The following is an 18,298-nucleotide window of genomic DNA, read 5'->3' on the forward strand; positions in this document are numbered from 1 at the left end:
AAGCTACCAGCATGAGTTTGACCAAACTGCGGGAGGCAGTGGAAGACAGGAGTGCCTGGCGTGCTCTGGTCCATGGAGTCACGAAAAATCGGACATGACTAAACGACTAAACAACAACAAAGATTGCTACCAAACACAAGACCCTAAAAACAGCCTATTCAGTTCTGCCAAGAGTGGCTAAAGTCACCCTCTCCCTTCTTGATCTCATTAAGCGGCCAGATTACCCTTCACCCCAGGGCACCATTCTCTTCAATTCTCCCTCACCCTCACCTTCAGTATTATTATAATTAATAAGATAAATCAACTGTGGTTTAGTGTTGCACCCACATGCATTCAATGTGGCACTGGAGTGCTCACCAAAAAAGCACATTTATTTATATATTTTAAAGTATTTATATACAACTTAATATTTTAAAAATCTCTAAGCAGCATACAATATAAAAACAACCAGCATCATTGAAAACAAGATGCATCCTAAAACCAATAAAACAGCAAGATAAAAACATACAGATCCAAAAATCTCTGGGGGAGATTTTTAGTACTAGTCACTACTCTCCCCCCCCCCACAATTAAATAGACTCCATGTTGATGTTGATGTGATTCTTGAATGTGTTTTTTTAAAAAAACCATCTCACAAATCCACAGTTTTTGTCAAAGAACTGTGAGGTGAGCAGTCAAGAAGTTCAGTCTCCATTGCTCATGCTAAAAAGTTCGCTCTGAAACTGTCCACAGAGTTTAAGAATTTATTCAGTTCAGTGTCTTGGCAGATGTTTATGGGGAATCACAGTAATCCTGGTAAATGAAATGCATCCGAGAAGAGCTAATGAAGTTTAGAACTGAGTTCTTAGCTTACTACATAATGTCTTAATTTGTGAGAGGCTTGTATGACTGCTTGAAACGGTAATTCCTTACACAAACCCGTATCTGAAGAAGTATGCATGCACACGAAAGCTTATACCCAGAACAAACTTAGTTGGTCTCTAAGGAGCTACTGGACTATTTTTTAATTTTTAATTTCCATTTCACCTGGTTGATATTTTCAACCAATTTTATTTGGTCCACAGCACCGTTCTTCGGTTAAAACAAAACTTAAAATGAGGCACAAGCTTTCAGCACCAAATGACCTAATAGCAAGACTATTTTCTCTATAGGAAGCACTAATGGTGCAGTGCTATGCCTCTGTGAACTCCATTATACCCATTAACAAGTAACGATTGCAAGCTTTTAACTGAGCCACTGAACACCCAATCCACAAGTTGTTGTTGTTATTATTATTATTATTATTATTATTATTATTATTATTAAGAATGAAAAGAGCAAAATGTTTTGCAAGACAACCATTTGCCATCATGATAGAGCTTTGCTGCTTTGCTTTCTGGGAATTTTAGAAATTCTGCAAGAAAGACTGCAAGTATGCAAGCTCCTCTTCGCCCAAATAACCAGCAATAAATATTCTGACAAGAATGACTTGACAAAAAAAAAAAGGAGGCTTCTTATCAACGAGAATAGTGCGGTCAGCTTAGAGTTAGACATTTTCAGTTAAATCCTTGGCCATCTGTCAGGCATTTAGCTGTGATTCCTGCAATGCAGGGGGTTAGACTAGATTACTCTTGGGATCCTGTCCAACTCTACAGTTCTGTGATTCCACTTCCACCTCTGTTTTGTACTATATTCTTGCATTTTCAGGATTTTCAAGCCCATTAAGTGTATTTCTAAGAACTACTGGTTTTCCTACTACGCCAGTTGGAGGTTTAAGTGACACAAAAACATAACTGCACAATGAACACCCCTAGCAGCCCTCCTCGCACGCGGCACGTCAAAACAGAAATTCCCAAGATCCTGTCTAGTCTCCACAACAATGCCTAAGAGAGTTTCTTTCTTATACTTAAAAGCTTTAAAAGTACTGATGTTTCAGGATTTAAATATAATATTCCAACTCTAAATATTCTCACCCAGCAGAGCTATAAAGACCCTAAATGGCACTGAGGTGGTCCTGTTGCTTGTCTGCCGAAAAAGGCAGCTGACACCACTCTCAAGTGCATCACTGCGCTTGGATTTTTGTCACTGCATTTGGCTGACCCCACAAATAGCCCTCCACCCCACCAGCTGTAACACGTCCCTTGGCAAGATGAGGCAAGCAGATTTAATATTGCAAAACTTCTGCTAGTAAAATGCCTTGCTAAGATGCTCAATGCTGTCAACAACTCCATGTTTTTACTTAATAGGACCACTTCTGCCTAACCAGACAGTGGATAAAAATCCATGTTTTTCTTATATATAAACAATTGAATTAATACATTATATCTATCTATCTATATATATATCTATCTATATATCTATCTATCTATATATCTATATCTAATCTATATCTATAAATATATAGAGAGGGGGGGGGAGAGGGAGGGAGGGAGGATTTTGGCTTAGATCCAAAGTGCATCTTCAGTCCTTGATCATAAAAGGTTTATTTTACACTTGAGGTTTGTATGAGAAAGGCAAAACTAGTCCAAAGGTGGTGTTCTGCTTGCTCTAAAGCAGGGTTTTTAAAACTTGGGTCTCCAACTGTTTTTGGACTACAATTCCCATCAGGTCAGGGATGATGGGAATTGTAAGCCAAAATCAGCCGGGGACCCAGGTTTAGGAAACACTGCTTTAAACCTTGTGCAGCAGAAAAAAGGAGGTGATGTGGGAACAAGAAGAGAAAGATGCACTAAAGTACAATTTATTCAGTTAATCTTAGCCGGATAAATGACTAAATAGTATGCAAAAGTTGTGCAATCATTTCCACGTTCAGAAGCATGAGAATGGTGATAGAACGGACCTATAGCACCATATCTACTTCTGCACTAACTCTTGTTAACTATTTGTGAAAAGGCACTAGCGGCTACTTTCCTTCAGTTCATGATTATTTCAACCCAACATCTGTGTGTGTGTGTGTAGATTTTTTTAAATGAATGGGTGGAATCCAACTGGTGCACTATCTCACAGAAGGGATTGCAATCCATCAGAGGCGTCAATACGATAATCTTTACTGTCATTGTCCCATACAGAACAACGAAATTGAAAAAATCTTCACCAGACATTCAAAAACCAACAAGCCGGCTATCTCAGCTATCCCAGCCTGGTTAGCCCCCTAAAAACTCTGATATCCCATAATTAAATACAATATACTTCCATAGAGACTACCTTACACTGTGTTTAAAACCAAGAGACAAAACCAAGGGACAAGAGGGAAGGAATTTTTTGCTAAATTTGCCTTTCTCCTTGTCACCTGCTATGCCACCTTCCAGCCTGTTCTACAGGGCCCTCCAACTCTTTGAATCTGTTTTTGGTGGGAGCTGCAAAGGAAGAGGGAGAAATTAAAAATCACCTTCCCTCATCTTCCATTAGCAGGTGTCTCTGCTACCATGAGCATAGGGGAGCCACTTACATTCCACCCTGTCTTATTCCTTTTAAAATAAAACTGGGAAAATATCCCTAGAATGTAATCATACTTAAGTGCCATTAAAAAAAAAGAATAGATATACTGCAAATTTGGGTTCAAGGTTCCATATGTTATTGTTAATATGCTGCTGCAAATCCATGCCCATGTCTAATACAGTAAGCCTGTAACTTATGCACATATAACTTGCGCACTTGGCAAGAACAACAAAATTTTTTAAAATCAAATAAAAAGGGGGTGGAATAGGGAGTGGGCGTCCAGGAAAAAAGACTTTGGCAATCACACCTGCTATTGCATCCAATGTGTTTTGAGTTTAAGCGCAATCCTTGGATCATAACCCCCATGTAAGTTGAGGGCTTGCTGTACCTGAAGTGCTTATGAACTGAATGTGAAAGAGTACAATTATTATTTATTAGTAGAGTTTGGTTTTGAAAACATCAAATGTGACAGTTGTTTCTCCTCCCACCCCCCTGCAAGTTCCCCAAAATGTACATCACTTTCAAGATGATTATTTCTGCCATTGGTAAACTTAGCTAAAGGGACATAGAGACCACTCAGTGCTTATCACTCTGCGATTGAAACCAACCTTGAAGATAGGACAGCTATGCACATGGGATATGTAAAGAACAGGAATAAGCAGCTGTTCCATCTTCTTCACTTGACTAACACCCCACAGCTGCCTAATCCTATTTTTAAACAGTTTACACCTGAGAGAGACTTTTTCCTCCCAAATGGCCAGTAAAATCAAGCGGTGGTAATTGCTGTGAAGTTTGAGATTTCATATCTCTTCCTCTTCTTCTTCAACCTACAGATTGTTCATTAAGCAAAAGGAACAAAGATTTGCACATTACTTCCAACGTGGTTTAAAGGAATTACTTCAAAAGATACGATAAATATTTCATTTTGTGTTCCAAACCAGTTAAAACTAATTTTGTACAGCAGGGTATCTGAAAGATGTTTAAAATGATTTGAGATCAGAAGCAGAGGTGGGTAATAACGGGGGGGAGTGACCTTTAAATCTACATAATACAACAATTCATTTTAAATTAATGCTGAGCAAACATGGTAAGCAGCTGTCTTACAAGTAACGAGTGATGTGGAGCAAACACAGCAAAGGAAGCCCCTCCTGCAGGGTTTCTACCCAAGGGGTACATTAAGTGACCCCCCACCCTACATAACAATAACAATACAGTCATACCTTGGGTTGAAGTAGCTTCAGGATGAGTATTTTCGGGTTGCACTCCACGGCAACCCGGAAGTAACGGAGCATGTTACTTCTGGGTTTCACTGCTCACACATGCACAGACGGTCAAAATGATGTCATGTGCATGCGCTGATGCGGGTTGCGTTCACTTCAGGATGCAAACAGGGCTCCGGAACGGATCCCGTTCGCATCCAGAGGTACCACTGTAATACACTGTGATGTAGAACCATATACACAATATACATTGTATATCTTACGTACAATATAAAAATTACATTGGACCATTATAATCAGATGGTCTGCATCATGTTTTGGAGTTAGTAAATGAATGACAAAGAAGAGAAGAGACTTAGTGACACCAGCTCCTCCAGATGCAAAATAAAACCTGGAACTCAAGTCTGAGGCTTGGCACAGCTGCAAACACAGCTGCAACACAGAATCCCTTGTGGTGTGAGAAATCACAGAAAAGCCTGCGTGTTGTTATTCAGAGGATCTCTCAGAATGACTGACAGAGGAAATGCAAAGGTGGAGCAAGTTGCTTCATTTTTCCCCTTTGGAAAATTTTGCTTATACAAACTGCCCTGCTAGAAAACTCACTGATGTGCGTTGGTTACAATACTAAGATTGGCTGCTTTTACTTAGGCTGGCAAGTTAGAACAAATTTCTAACTGAAATTTGCACCAACCAAGTTTGCACTTTGGGACCTGGCAGCGAATAGCAAAAGCCCCAACCCGCCCCCGCCCCCCCAAAAAACTTGCCCCAGTCATTTAGGTTTTTACTGACCCAACTAGAGCAAGGGAATGCTACCCCCTGAGGATGCAATGCAAGGTTTCCCTGGTGTCTCTTTCACCTTTAAAACCCCTCACACTTCCTGCTTGTTACAATGCAGTCCTTTCACCAAAAAGACTTGGACACAGAAATACAAAATACCAAAGAAAAAGAAAGAGGCATTCAGGATTGATAAGAATGAAAGTCCTGAAATGTTTTGCAATACAGATTAGTCACGGAGACAGAGGTCTAAAACCATTTGTATGCATATGTTTAGATTCTGACCACACTTATTCTGCATTTGTGTCTTTTGGTTTCTTGATTCCCAGAAAATGTGTTTAGAACAGGATTAGAGGCAATGTTTGTAAATTATCTTTGTAAAAGGACATGTAGCTTAAATTTGATGAAAAAGCAGAAAGAAAGAAAGAAAGAAAGAAAGAAAGAAAGAAAGAAAGAGGAAGGAAGGAAGGAAGGAAGGGTGGGTCAAAAGCTTGGAAAGCTCTTTAAGAAAGAAAATGTGTGGCCAACAGCTCTGCAATGCCACCAAAGGCCTAGAAAACTTACCGTATTTTTCGCTCTATAACACGCATCTGACCATAACACGCACGTAGTTTTTAGAGGAGGAAAACAAGAAAAAAATATTCTAAACGAAACAGTGGATGTATGATTTTTATGGTTCATGCTGTGGCCACAGACATGTGATCTGATGGTGAGTTTGGGGTAGCCCAATACAAAAATCCTGAGGATCCATGTGGATCCGTGCTTTGTAACCACGTTTTAAGTGGGGAGGGAAGGAAAAGCACTCAAGGGACAAGGAGCACGCGTGGAGAAGGAGCTTTTTGGCGAGCTGAGCGGGGAGGAGGGAGGGAAAGAGCACTGTTGCTTTAAAGGTATACTTAAGGTATTTGCCCTGTGCCTGGGTTTTTTTCCATTTAACAGTTTGCAGCCTTTTCCTTCCGCTCCTTGTTTTGAGGCAGAATAGATTTGAGCAAGTGAGGAGGACTTGGATTGCAGGGGATTCGCCATTAGCTGTGTAAAAGCGCTCCTCCTTGCAGCCTGAGTGATAAGCAGCAATAGAATGGAGCACAAAAAAGTAGTAGGGGCACTAGGACCCAGACAATGCTCAAATCTATCCTGCCTGAAAACAAGCTGCTCCCTCCCAGCGGATCAGTGAGACGTGGGGATTTGCGAAGTTTTCCCCTCTCCCTCATCCCCAGCCTTTTTTTTTACTTCCTGGCTTTCACTGCGTGGCTCAGAGCTCGAGGCTGGTTTTATTTTGCTGCTAGTTGCTTAAGTTTTATCTTTCCTGCCGTCCCTCTGCAGCCTCATTGCTCTGTTTAGAGAGCGCACGGACCTTTGCTAGCATCTGTCCCTCCTCCCGTGTAAGCGGCTGCTGCCCGCTTTGCTGCCATGGCTCTCCTTCCCTCCCTCCTCCCCGGCTCCAGGTCGCTTTAAAGCAAGCAAAGCGAGAGCCTCGTAAGCGGCTCCCGCTTTGCTTGACTGACGGCAGCCATGGCTCCGATCCGTGCATTCGCTCCGTAACACGCACAGGCATTTTCCCTTACTTTCTAGGAGCAAAAAAGTGCGTGTTTTGGAGCGAAAACTACGGTACATGGCTATAAGCAACAGTAGCCATTCTGAATAAGAAGCAGCACCATTTTAAATTCTAGTGTATTTATTTTTGTATGGAGCATAAAGTGGCACATGTATTTTAGAATAAAAACAAATTATTGCTAATTGAGTAGTTGCACTATTGAAGACAATATAGGTACAATACAAGAATAAGGTACCTATGCACTTAGATCATGGAATGTAACGTTATGAAGCAGTGTTTTAATGATTAATCCATCCTTCCTACTCAAAGTACCATTTTCAACCACTATTTCATTGCCCCAATCAGTTTTGAAATTAAGATAGTATTTATCTGCAGAACATCTCCATGGAAGGGTTCCATGGAACCAGGAAGGGTTCCAAACTGAAATCACCATGACGTATAGATTATAAAGGATTGCAAACTGATTGCACAATTAGGTTAGAAGTAAAACAGCAACCACACTAATAATAGACAGCACTTTTTAAAGTGGGGGGGGGGGAGAGAGAGAGAGTCTGGGCAGGTTGTGTTTGAAACAGTTTACTTTTAGGGGGGAAACTTACAAAGCCAAGTGTCTATTGCCATTTTCTGCTGTTTGATAACACTAAATAAAGTATGAATCAATTTTGAATCTGAGAAAGAAATACTGGAACCCAATCTTTTCAGAGCAAAAAGACTGCCACTAAGCATTTAATACTGAACAAAACCTCAGGATCAAATAAAACTACTGGGTATAGCAGGCTGTGAAAATAAAGGTTTATAATCAGCATCCAACATAAGAAGCACACTAAGTTGTAAACTCCCGGTATGTTGTGAGAAATTAAAGGCTTATGTGAGGCCCAAATGTTTCTTTATTTGCACCCCACCTTTCTTCAGTTGTGCAACTCATGAGAACCAGTGTGGTATAGAGGTTGGAGTACTAGAATAAGTCCAGGGTTCAAATCCTCACTTGGTTATGAAGCTCATTTGGCCAGTCAGAGCCAGTGTGGTGTAGTGGTTAAGAGCGGTAGTCTCGTAATCTGGGGAACCAGGTTTGCGTCCCTGCTCCTCCACATGCAGCTGCTGGGTGACCTTGGGCTAGTCACACTTCTCTGAAGTCTCTCAGCCCCACTCACCTCACAGAGTGTTTGTTGTGGGGGAGGAAGGGAAAGAAGAATGTTAGCCGCTTTGAGACTCCTGAAGGGGAGTGATAAAGCGGGATATCAAATCCAAACTCTTCTTCTTCTTCACTCTCAGGCTGACCTACCTCACAGGGTTGTTGTGAGGATAAAATGGGGAGAACTATGTACACCACCTTGAGGTAAAGGTGGGATTTAAATGTAATAAACAAACGAACAACAAGTAAGAAGCTTTATATGGCGTTCCCAGGCAGACTTGGATCCCGGCACTCACCAGAGCTAAACCTGCTTAGCTTTAGTAAAGTGTCTGAATCAAGTTCCCTTATCTCCAAATGATGCATCTGGCCTGCTTTCTCGATTCAGACTCCACTGAGGCTGGGTGATCCTGCAGTTTTATCATTCACAGACTCCTGATGCAGCCACAGCAGAACTACCCACCTTCAGAGGCTGCACATTTTATATTTGTATGGTTCACTGCCATAGGTTTGCCTCTTTCTAAACCAGGTAACCCTCTTTGCTAGCTGCTCACTTGTTTACTTTTCAAAACAGCAGCCTGCTTTACGTTGTGCAATACTACACTTTAATTTCCAGCTCTACAACGTCATTATTTTTTAGAAGTGGAAACCAGAACGGAAGACACTATTCCAAGCGCAGTCAAACCATATTTGTACAGCAGCATTAGTATACTGGCAATTTCATTTTCAGTCCCTTTCCTAATGACACCTAACAAGGAATATGCCTCTTTTCACAGCTGCTGCACCCAGGGTCAACATCTTCATCAAGCTATCCACCTTGATTCCATTATCTCTTTCCTGCTCAATCACCTTCAGTTCAGTGTAAAGCCCATGTGGGGAAACTTTTGGCCTTCCAGATGTCGCTGAACTACAACTCTCATAATCTCTTGGCATTGGCTATTCTTGCTGAGATTGATTGGAGTTGTAATTCAGCAATTCATGAACAAGAATCACATGTCCCAATTTGAACCATGGGAAGAGTCCACTTTCTACATCCCTCTATTGGGAAAACTGTAATATTCTCTACTTTCCTTTCTTAAACCAGTTACTGATCCATAAATATAATTGTTTAATTGACACTGAAATGGAGAATGCCTATATGTATTGCTGAAAGGGTTTAACTGGAAGATTCCATTGAATCTAAAGAGAAGCAAGAAGAGCTCTCCTTGACAGGTTGTTAATTAACTGTTATTGTTCTCTGGTAGCTCTGAGGAGGTGTTTAACTTTAGATGACATGGGAGGCCACTGAATTGCAAATTCGCCATCTTGGAAGGGTGGTGGCTGGAAACTTTGTTCCTAGGCTCCATGGAAGTAGGGTGTAAATAATGAAGCACTTCAGGAACACACAGCCTCAGACTGTAATGGGGGCGAGAATCATAGAATCTTATTGTTGGAAGGGACCCCAAGGGTCATCTAGTCCAACCCCCTGTAATGCAGGAATCTCAAAGAGACAGAATTTTGATCTAGATTCTGATGCAGAGCCTATGCTAAGCCTATGCTGCCCTAAGCCTATTGTTATGAAACTGTTTGGATGTATCCTTAACTTTTTTCTGTTTTGAAGAAAGTTCTGCAAGTAAAGTTTTGACTAATGTCTAATAGGTCTGGACAATGTTTCATTACAAAAAAAGTCAGTTTTTATTCATCCATTCTCTTCAAGCCGTGAAATATTAATACCTGCAATAAAGAGGTCCTGTCCTCTTACCCCTTGACTGTTAAGTTGATTTGGAAGTTTACTTTGAAAGTCCAAATACACAATGTCAGCTCCTGGCCACATGCTTAATGACTCTCTGAAAGGACTCTAAAAAGTTGGTCAGACAATATTAACCTTTGCAGAAGCCATGTTGGTCCTCAGCAAGACGTGTTCTAATAATATGGCAATTCTGTCTTTAATAATGCTTTCCAACCATTTCGCCAAAACAATGTTAAGCTAATCAGCTTGCAATTTCATGGATCGCTTTTTAAAAGTTGGTGCTACGCTGGCCACTTTCCAGTCCTCAAGTATGGAGGCTGACCTTACAAACAAGTTACATCTGCTTTTTGTAAGAAAGTCAACAGCTTCACATCTGAGTTCTTTAAAAACTCTTGGAAGGGTACCATCTTGACTTGGTGATTTGTTGGTTTTAATTCATCAACCCCTGACATATCCAGTTAAAAGGATCAGGTAGCAGATGATATGAAAGAGACCCTGCAAATCTACTGTCAGTCGGAGTAGACAATACTGGCTTTGTACAAGGCAGATTCCTATGTGCCTTTCTTCCTAAAATAAGCTGCCACCACAAGAATGGCTGTGAGCATTTGTTTCTGCTAGTTGATGGCTCATAAAATTTGACTTTTCAGACACAGACATAAGAGGCACAACTTTCCTCAAAGTCATAGCCAAAATGGATTAAAAAAAACTATACTAACAATGGTCAGTGATTTGACTGCAGTACATAGGGACAAACATTCTGCTAGCCAGAGATATGGTAGCAATGGGAAACATCTGTTCCTTAAAACATGTTGCAAATTTACATTTTCAAAAGCTGTTTTCTCAGAACGCCATGGTCATTGCCAAATTTCCCCCTCGAAATTCTTTCACATACTTTACATTCTCATGTGCATTTCTGTTTAATTATTCTCTTTTGTATTGAAAACAAATATGAAAGTCAAGTAAAGGTCACCCATGAAGCATGAATGGACAAATCATGTGCACATGAGGGCCCCAAGGTAAAGACACCAACCCATAGCTGAACAATATGAAATCATGCCAAAGGCGTAAAGAAATTGCAAAAGACCTTAATTAACTCCCCAATACTCCCAAGCTGCAGTGTCATAAAGGCACAAGCCTTATTAAGATGGGTTTTTATTATTCTTATTCTTATTTTAACTTCAGAGTTTCTTTGCATGTTTTAACTACAAATTTTCAAAGGAATGGTCATAGCTCAGTAGTAGATTACATGTTCTGCAAAGAGAAGGTCCTCAGCATTACCAGGCAGGGCTCAGAGAAAACTTCCCATCAGAGGCCTTGGAGAGCTACTACTACTCAATGTAAAACAAGGAGGGAAGAACCTGATGCCCTCCAGATGTCGTTGGACTAAATTCCCATCAATCCCAGCCAGTACGACCAATGGTCAGAGATAATCAGTTTAATAAGCACATGTTTCCCCGCCTCTCAAGTAAATAATACTGAACTTGGAAGATTGGTGGTCTGACTGAAACTGCCTGCAAGTTGGAACACACCACATTCATGGAAGAGATAATGGGATAATGCACTTAAATCCACTTGCAGGTGGAAAGAAAACACTGGCTGAGATACAAAGTATTCACAATGAATTCTGGGAGCAGATGGCATTTTGGGCGTATGTTTCTTCAAGAGAACCCCCCACCCCAATTCCACAGCATCTAAACATAGCTCAGATGGTTAGAGCGTGGTGATGATAATGCCAAGGTTGCAGGTTCGATCCTAGTAAGGGACAGCTGCATATTCCTGCACTGCAGGGGGCTGGACTAGACGATCCTCAAGGTCCCTTCCAACTCTACAATTTTATGATTCTATGGACTTTCCAAAGCAGACTGTAATATGCCAATAAACTCTACTGTTCTCTGTCCTGTAAAGGTAAAGCTACCCCTGACCGTTAGCTCCAGTCACGGATGACTCTGGGGTTGCGTGCTCATCTCACGCTATAGGCCGAGGAAGCCGGCTTTTGTCTGCAGACAGCTTCCAGGTCATGTGGCCAGCATGACTAAGCCGCTTCTGGTGAACCAGAGCAGAGCACGGAAACGCTGTTTACCTTCCTGCCAGAGCGGTACCTATTTATCTACTTGCACTTGACGTGCTTTCAAACTGCTAGGTGGGGAGGAGCTGGGACTGAACAACGGAAGCTCACCCCATCGCGGAGATTTGAACCACCGATCTTCCGATCAGCAAGCCCTAGCGCCACCCGCATCCATCTCTGCCCTGTAATTACCTATATAAATGAGGTTCTCTCACCTTCAACATTCATCTTACACTTATGGTCTCATGCCCTGTGATGAGAAAAGGCAATACAAACCCAAAAGGCTTTCATGCAAACAAACCTGCTTGAAGATTCAGAGAACTGATGGGAGGAAGTAGGAGACAATCCTCTGACTTCAGAGTAATCAGGAGGCTGGCTTCCTCCACAATCGAGAGCATCTATTTTGAAAGAGGGATCTGTATGGGGGACCAAGTCTGTTTGTTCTTCGACACTCAGTTTTTCTCCTAGAAAGAAAGAAAAAAAGCACAACCTAAAGGAAAGTAAATTGACTCAGCGACTGTTCAATTGATTCCCCCCCCCCCACAACAATGTACCTATAGTCTTCTGCGTATAACTAGAACATGCAGAGATGAAAACACTGGGCTTTTGTGACTTCCACATTGCACGGCCCTTTTAAAAATCCATACTTTATAATAAACTTCTTATGGTGAGACTTCAACAACTGTTTCAACAATGTCTCCATATATATCTGTCTCCACAGAGGCTCAGCGTTAAAGTGAAAGGAGAAATTACAAGGAATGGATTTCTCTCCCTACTGCAAAACAACAACTACTGCACAAACAGCCAATGAGAGTGAGTGGAATGCATGTGTTGTTGTATGAGTGAGATGTGTTGTTGTTTTTTTCCAATCACAAGATGAAACTAGGATAGAGAAAACTAGAAAAAAAGAAGCACTCTCAGTGATGGCTCTGAATTATTCTCCTCATAATCACTTAACACAGAAGTCATGTGGTGTTAAAGCTTTGTAACTCAAATATTATCTGGGTGCTCTTCAGCAAAGCTTTAGAATTACCACTGTTAGCATAGCACAATTTTGTTGTGCATAGCACAATTAATGTTCAATGGCTTGGCTCCCAAAGTGCAGTTGCATGAGGGGAAGGTAATTTTGCTCATGCAAGGAAGAATCCACAGTTTTCACCAATTTCTCAGACCCGCTTCAGTTCCTAACCCCATCCTTCAGGGGCAGCTTTTCAAGAAGGCTGGGGTGGGTTGGGGATGCAGTGAATGGGGAAAGGCAATAAAGCTGCAAGTGGAAGTTAGGATCCAAGCCAATATATCAGCACACAATATTTACAGTACATTTAAAAACATAAATCCTGTTGCTCAAATGCTTATGACCTCCATTTTACGAATGGAGAACCAGGAATGGTACACCTTGACAGAACATGACAAGAAAGTTCATCGTTGAGCTGTAACAAACCAGAGGTCTACTGCCATTCAATAGAACTTATTGGCTTAGGTATAATTCTTCATTGTGGATGGATACAATTAGGTATTCTATTACTTATTGTTATTAACCGGAAAACAGTGTTCTCCACATGTTGTTGAACTACAGCTACCGTTGTCCTTGACCATGCCATGCTGGCTGGGGCTGATGTACGACAACTCCCATCAGTACCACAGTGGTACCTCAGGTTAAGTATTTAATTCATTCCGGAACCTGAAACTGTTCTTAACCTAAAGCACCACTTTAGCTAATGGGGCCTCCCGCTGCTGCCGCGCCACCGAAGCACGATTTCTGTTCTCATCCTGAAGCAAAGTTCTTAACCTGAAGCACTATTTCTGGGTTAGCAGAGTCTGTAACCTGAAGCGTATGTAACCTGAAGCATATGTAACCTGAGGTACCACTGTACAACAACATTTGGAGGGAGCTATGCTGATCCTTGATCTCATGGTACACCCTTTCCATAGCACTGCAATGGACGAATAGTGCACGCTTGGCAAATCCACACTGGGATCAACTCTGGCCCAGAAACCATCCTTGTTAAAACCGTGTTTATAGAAAACAATCTTACTCGGCTATGAGTGATCGCCAAAGAAGAAGAAGACAACTCCCATCAGTACTACAAGGGAAAGAGTGTTGCCCTAGAACAGGCTTCCTCAACCTCGGCCCTCCAGATGTTTTGAGACTACAATTCCCATCATCCCCGACCACTGGTCCTGCTAGCTAGGGATCATGGGAGTTGTAGGCCAAAAACATCTGGAGGGCCAAGTTTGAGGAAGCCTGCCCTAGAAGATAAGCTGCATGAAGCCGCTAGCCAAGTTTTGTGGCTTGCCAGATATTTGCCAGTCCCAAGGAAAGCAACAAGAAGGACACTTGTCAACCCCCTGATGGGCCACCAGAAATCACCAGTGGTCTGTATTGGGACATCAGTTGCGGAGGCCTGATTTAAGATATGCCTTGAAACCAAAGGGGATCTAGCGGCACCCACATTTCAGTTCTGCCTCTGCTGTGGACCCACACTTTGATTCCCAATTCTTTATAAACCGCTTTGTGATGTTTTCTGGTGAAAAGTGATTTATAAACTTCCAACCCTGCTGTTGTTGTTTAGTCGTTTAGTTGTGTCCGACTCTTCGTGACCCCATGGACCAGAGCACGCCAGGCCCTCCTGTCTTCCACTGCCTCCTGCAGTTTGGTCAAACTCATGCTGGTAGCTTCGAGAACACTGTCCAACCATCTCGTTCTCTGTCGTCCCCTTCTCCTTGCGCCCTCCATCTTTCCCAACGTCAGGGTCTTTTCCAGGGAGTCTTCTCTTCTCATGAGGTGGCCAAAGTACTGGAGCCTCAGCTTCAGGATCTGTCCTTCTAGTGAGCACTCAGGGCTGATTTCCTTAAGAATGAATAGGTTTGATCTTCTTGCAGTCCATGGGACTCTCAAGAGTCTCCTCCAGCACCATAATTCAAAAGCATCAATTCTTCGGCGATCAGCCTTCCAACCCTACAATTCTATAATTCTATGAACTAAATGAGCAAATAACACTACAACACAATCGGCTGGGATAGCTCAGTCCGTAGAGCATGAGACTCTTACTCTCACGGTCATGGGTTCGAGCCCCACATTGGACAGAAAGATTCCTGCATTGCAGGGGGTTGGACTAGATGACCCTTGTGGTCCCCTTCCAACTCTACAATTCTATGATTCTAATACAGACAGCGTCACCATGCTTTTAAAGAACTATGCCATCTGTTGTAAAGGAGATAATTGTGAACATTTGTTGACCTTGTAGGTCACCCTCGTATTGTGGCTTTTATTATGTTATCTAAATGTGTTGATAGGTTTGCTAGTTTTTTTGCAAAACAATCCTTCTAAAAAGAGTGCAGAGAGAGAGGAATGTAAGTTTGGACTTCTTCCATCCAATAATATTTCGAAATATACAAAGCGGGACAACTATCGCCAAACAGGCTAAACGTGATAACTTTTATTTTTGGAAGCATCTCAAGCTTGCTTTGGCTTCAAGAACTGCATACGATGTCAGTGATAAGGTTCAAAAAAATCTTGGTATTTCTATTTATTTTTATTCAAGAGGGCTTTTGCTAAGTGAAACAAGTCAAGAGCCTCTGACAGGACAAAATAGCAATCTTGTTAACTTGAGAAGGGCTGGGGTTTAGACAACTTAAACGAAACCGACTGCCAACATGAAAATGCAAAAGATGCAGTCAAAAATGAGGCTCCCCATATATGGGATAAAAATAACAACCATAATAATTTTAATAACAAGCCAAGATCAAAAAACACAGCTTGATTCTGGTTTGCATTATCTAACTTTGATCAGAACAGCCCAGAGTTTCTGAATTCAGAACACATAGGATGTGTTCTGATGTGGGTCTGAACCAGCCTGGGATCTGAAAGAAAGATTATTTTGAATTACTGTAGTCAACACAGAATAAAAGTAAGGTTCGGTGTAATAAGAACACCCAACTCCCCCCTAAGCCGGAAGTCCACAATGTACTAAATTATACCACACATTTCAGGCCCCATCATGGTTAAAGTGTCCACTGACAAGGAGCAGAAATGCCTTCCTATGTCAAGGGCTAATAAGGAAATCTGAAGTTTCCAGCAAGTGGTTTTACATGCTCACATTTAAAAGAGAGAGTGGATTCTAATGAAACACTGACAATGGCCGATGTTGAAATACGGTAAGCTCACAACTTACATGCATTTAACTTATGTGCATTCAGCAAAAAAAAAAATAAGAAGAAAGGGGGCGGGGGCAGAAGTCCAGGAAAAAAGACTCTGGCAATCCTACCCACCACTGGTGTTTTGGCTATATGCAATTTTGGCTTTAGGAGCAATCCCTGGAATGTAAACCTCGCGTAAGTTGAGGACTTATTGTATTACCTTTCCAGACTCAGCTTAGAATACACTTACATAAATACAATAATCATCTGGCTTAAAGTTAGGCAAATATTTCAGAAACCTGTCAAACCAAGCTCTTGGAAAATCAAGCTTCCGTTCTTTGAACAATTAATATCCAACATTAATTTGCCTTAATCAGCACTGCGTACCAGTCTCCATAGGTAGTTCTTGAGCAGTTGCCTCTTCCTGCTCTGGTCCTTCTTCCTTTATTTTACTTGCATTTTTCTTTCTCTTGTTCACTTGGTCAATTAAAGCCTGAAATTCAGCCTTATGTTTTTTTCCTGAAAAACAAAATCACATTGGCACATAAGGAACAAACGGAATACATAAATATACTAACAGAATAGAAAGTGCTGGTGAAGAGCTGGTACTGGCTGGGGCTGATGGAAGTGGGAGGCCAGACCATCCTGAGGGCACCACGTTGACAAAGGCTCCTCTAATTACTCATTCACTTTCAATTTCAGGTGCATTTTCACCTAAAGTGATTCACAGCAACAGATCCTCACAACAAACTGGTGGATGCTAGCAATTACACCAGGCAATATAAAGTTGTAAATAGCCACTTGCCCATGGCTAAGAGCAATTACTATCAGCCAAAAAGACAGGAGGGGGTTTTAAAAAATAATAAAAATAGAAAGAGTTGGCACTGCCTTCGTCCTTATCAAGGATACAGGTGCATCCCCCCCCCCAAAAAAAAAGCTTTGTTGACTAGTAACCTTCCTGGACTCATTTGCAAGGCAAAAATATTTTCTGCTCTTAATGCAATTTCATTCATTGCTCCTATTCACCGTGGAAATAATGAAAATAGCGGTTTTTAATCTTTTATTTTTATGTTGTGAACCACCCTGAAATCTACATGTGAAGGGCAGTATACAAATTTAATAAATAAAATAAACAAACAATGCTGCTGTGACCCACATTAAATGACACTATGGAAATATCACAAATACTGCTTTGACAGAAAGAGTTATTTACTTAAAAATCACTGATTTCACAACAAGCTTCACACCCGACAATTTCATTGTCCAGATATTTAATACTGGTAGTGCTGTACCCATCAAAAACAATAGTGACATTTCCATCTGTGACTGATGTCAAATATGATGCTGATACACTCATTTGTGGGAGGGAAAGAATTACAATTAGCAGAAGAATGGGATGAGACATTCACTGCTGACAAAACAGATATCCTGGTCCTTCCCTTGTATCTTGGAAATGATGGAGGCCACAACATCCTCAAAATATCAACCATCTTACTGCTCCTGACAATGCTATGAGTGGTTGTGCTACAATCAGCTCTATTCTTGGAAGGTACATATATCCCATCTCTATTCCATCTCCTTGCCAAAAAACAAACCAACTATATTGCCCAAAAACCAAACAAAGAAATGTCCTCAAGGATTAGCTTGAGGACAGATCAAGTGCAAAATACTGCCATCTGTATATGATGAAAATCCAGACTGATGCAGTGAATTGCCACTTGTGCAGATATGTGTGATACGACACGGGGATGGTAACTTTTGCATGAGGAAAGGTTTGCTCAGTGGTTTGCAAACGCTACAGTGGAAGTACCTGCACAAATATGTCAGCAATGATTAGGGAGGAGGAGGAGGAGGAGGAGGAGGAGGAGGAGGAGGAATAAGCAGCAATGCATGTGCTCATTCATTTAAATTGGTTCAATTGCTTCACAGTATTCTCTTTCAAAGGCCTTTATGGATGGTTTTCAATAAAGCTCAACAACAGAAAATGATCACCTTTCCCTTCTTGTGTGACTAGATATTGGTAAATGCTGAATACATAACAAAGAGGCATGAAATTAGAATGGTAATTTTTTGAGTTAGATGACATTAAGGGCAATCTTAGACTCTTCTCTTCTACACTAAACACACACACACACACACACACACACACACACACACACACACACACAGCCCCTGCATGGGTTATTGATTTTCTTATAGTTCCTGCTGCTAAAAGGACTGATGTAACTAGACTGTATTTTTACTGAAATATTTCAGAGGAGCTTTACCT

General features: G+C 41.3%; 1 protein-coding gene across 4 annotated transcripts in view; it reads right to left on the minus strand.

The window, feature by feature from the left end:
- Positions 1-18,298, minus strand: part of RAD18 (RAD18 E3 ubiquitin protein ligase) — a 113,440-nt gene that overhangs the window by 37,606 nt on the left and 57,536 nt on the right. For all 4 annotated transcript variants that reach the window (XM_083601784.1, XM_083601783.1, XM_083601785.1 and 1 more), the window contains 2 exons: positions 16,417-16,548; positions 12,191-12,353 (listed from right to left, as the gene is read on the minus strand). In XM_083601784.1, coding sequence (XP_083457910.1) covers positions 12,191-12,353; positions 16,417-16,548 — 295 coding nt within the window. The remainder of the gene's footprint in view (positions 1-12,190; positions 12,354-16,416; positions 16,549-18,298) is intronic.

The sequence above is a fragment of the Podarcis filfolensis genome (assembly GCF_964270895.1).
Source record: "Podarcis filfolensis genome assembly, chromosome: 2".
NCBI classification, from domain to species: domain Eukaryota; kingdom Metazoa; phylum Chordata; class Lepidosauria; order Squamata; family Lacertidae; genus Podarcis; species Podarcis filfolensis.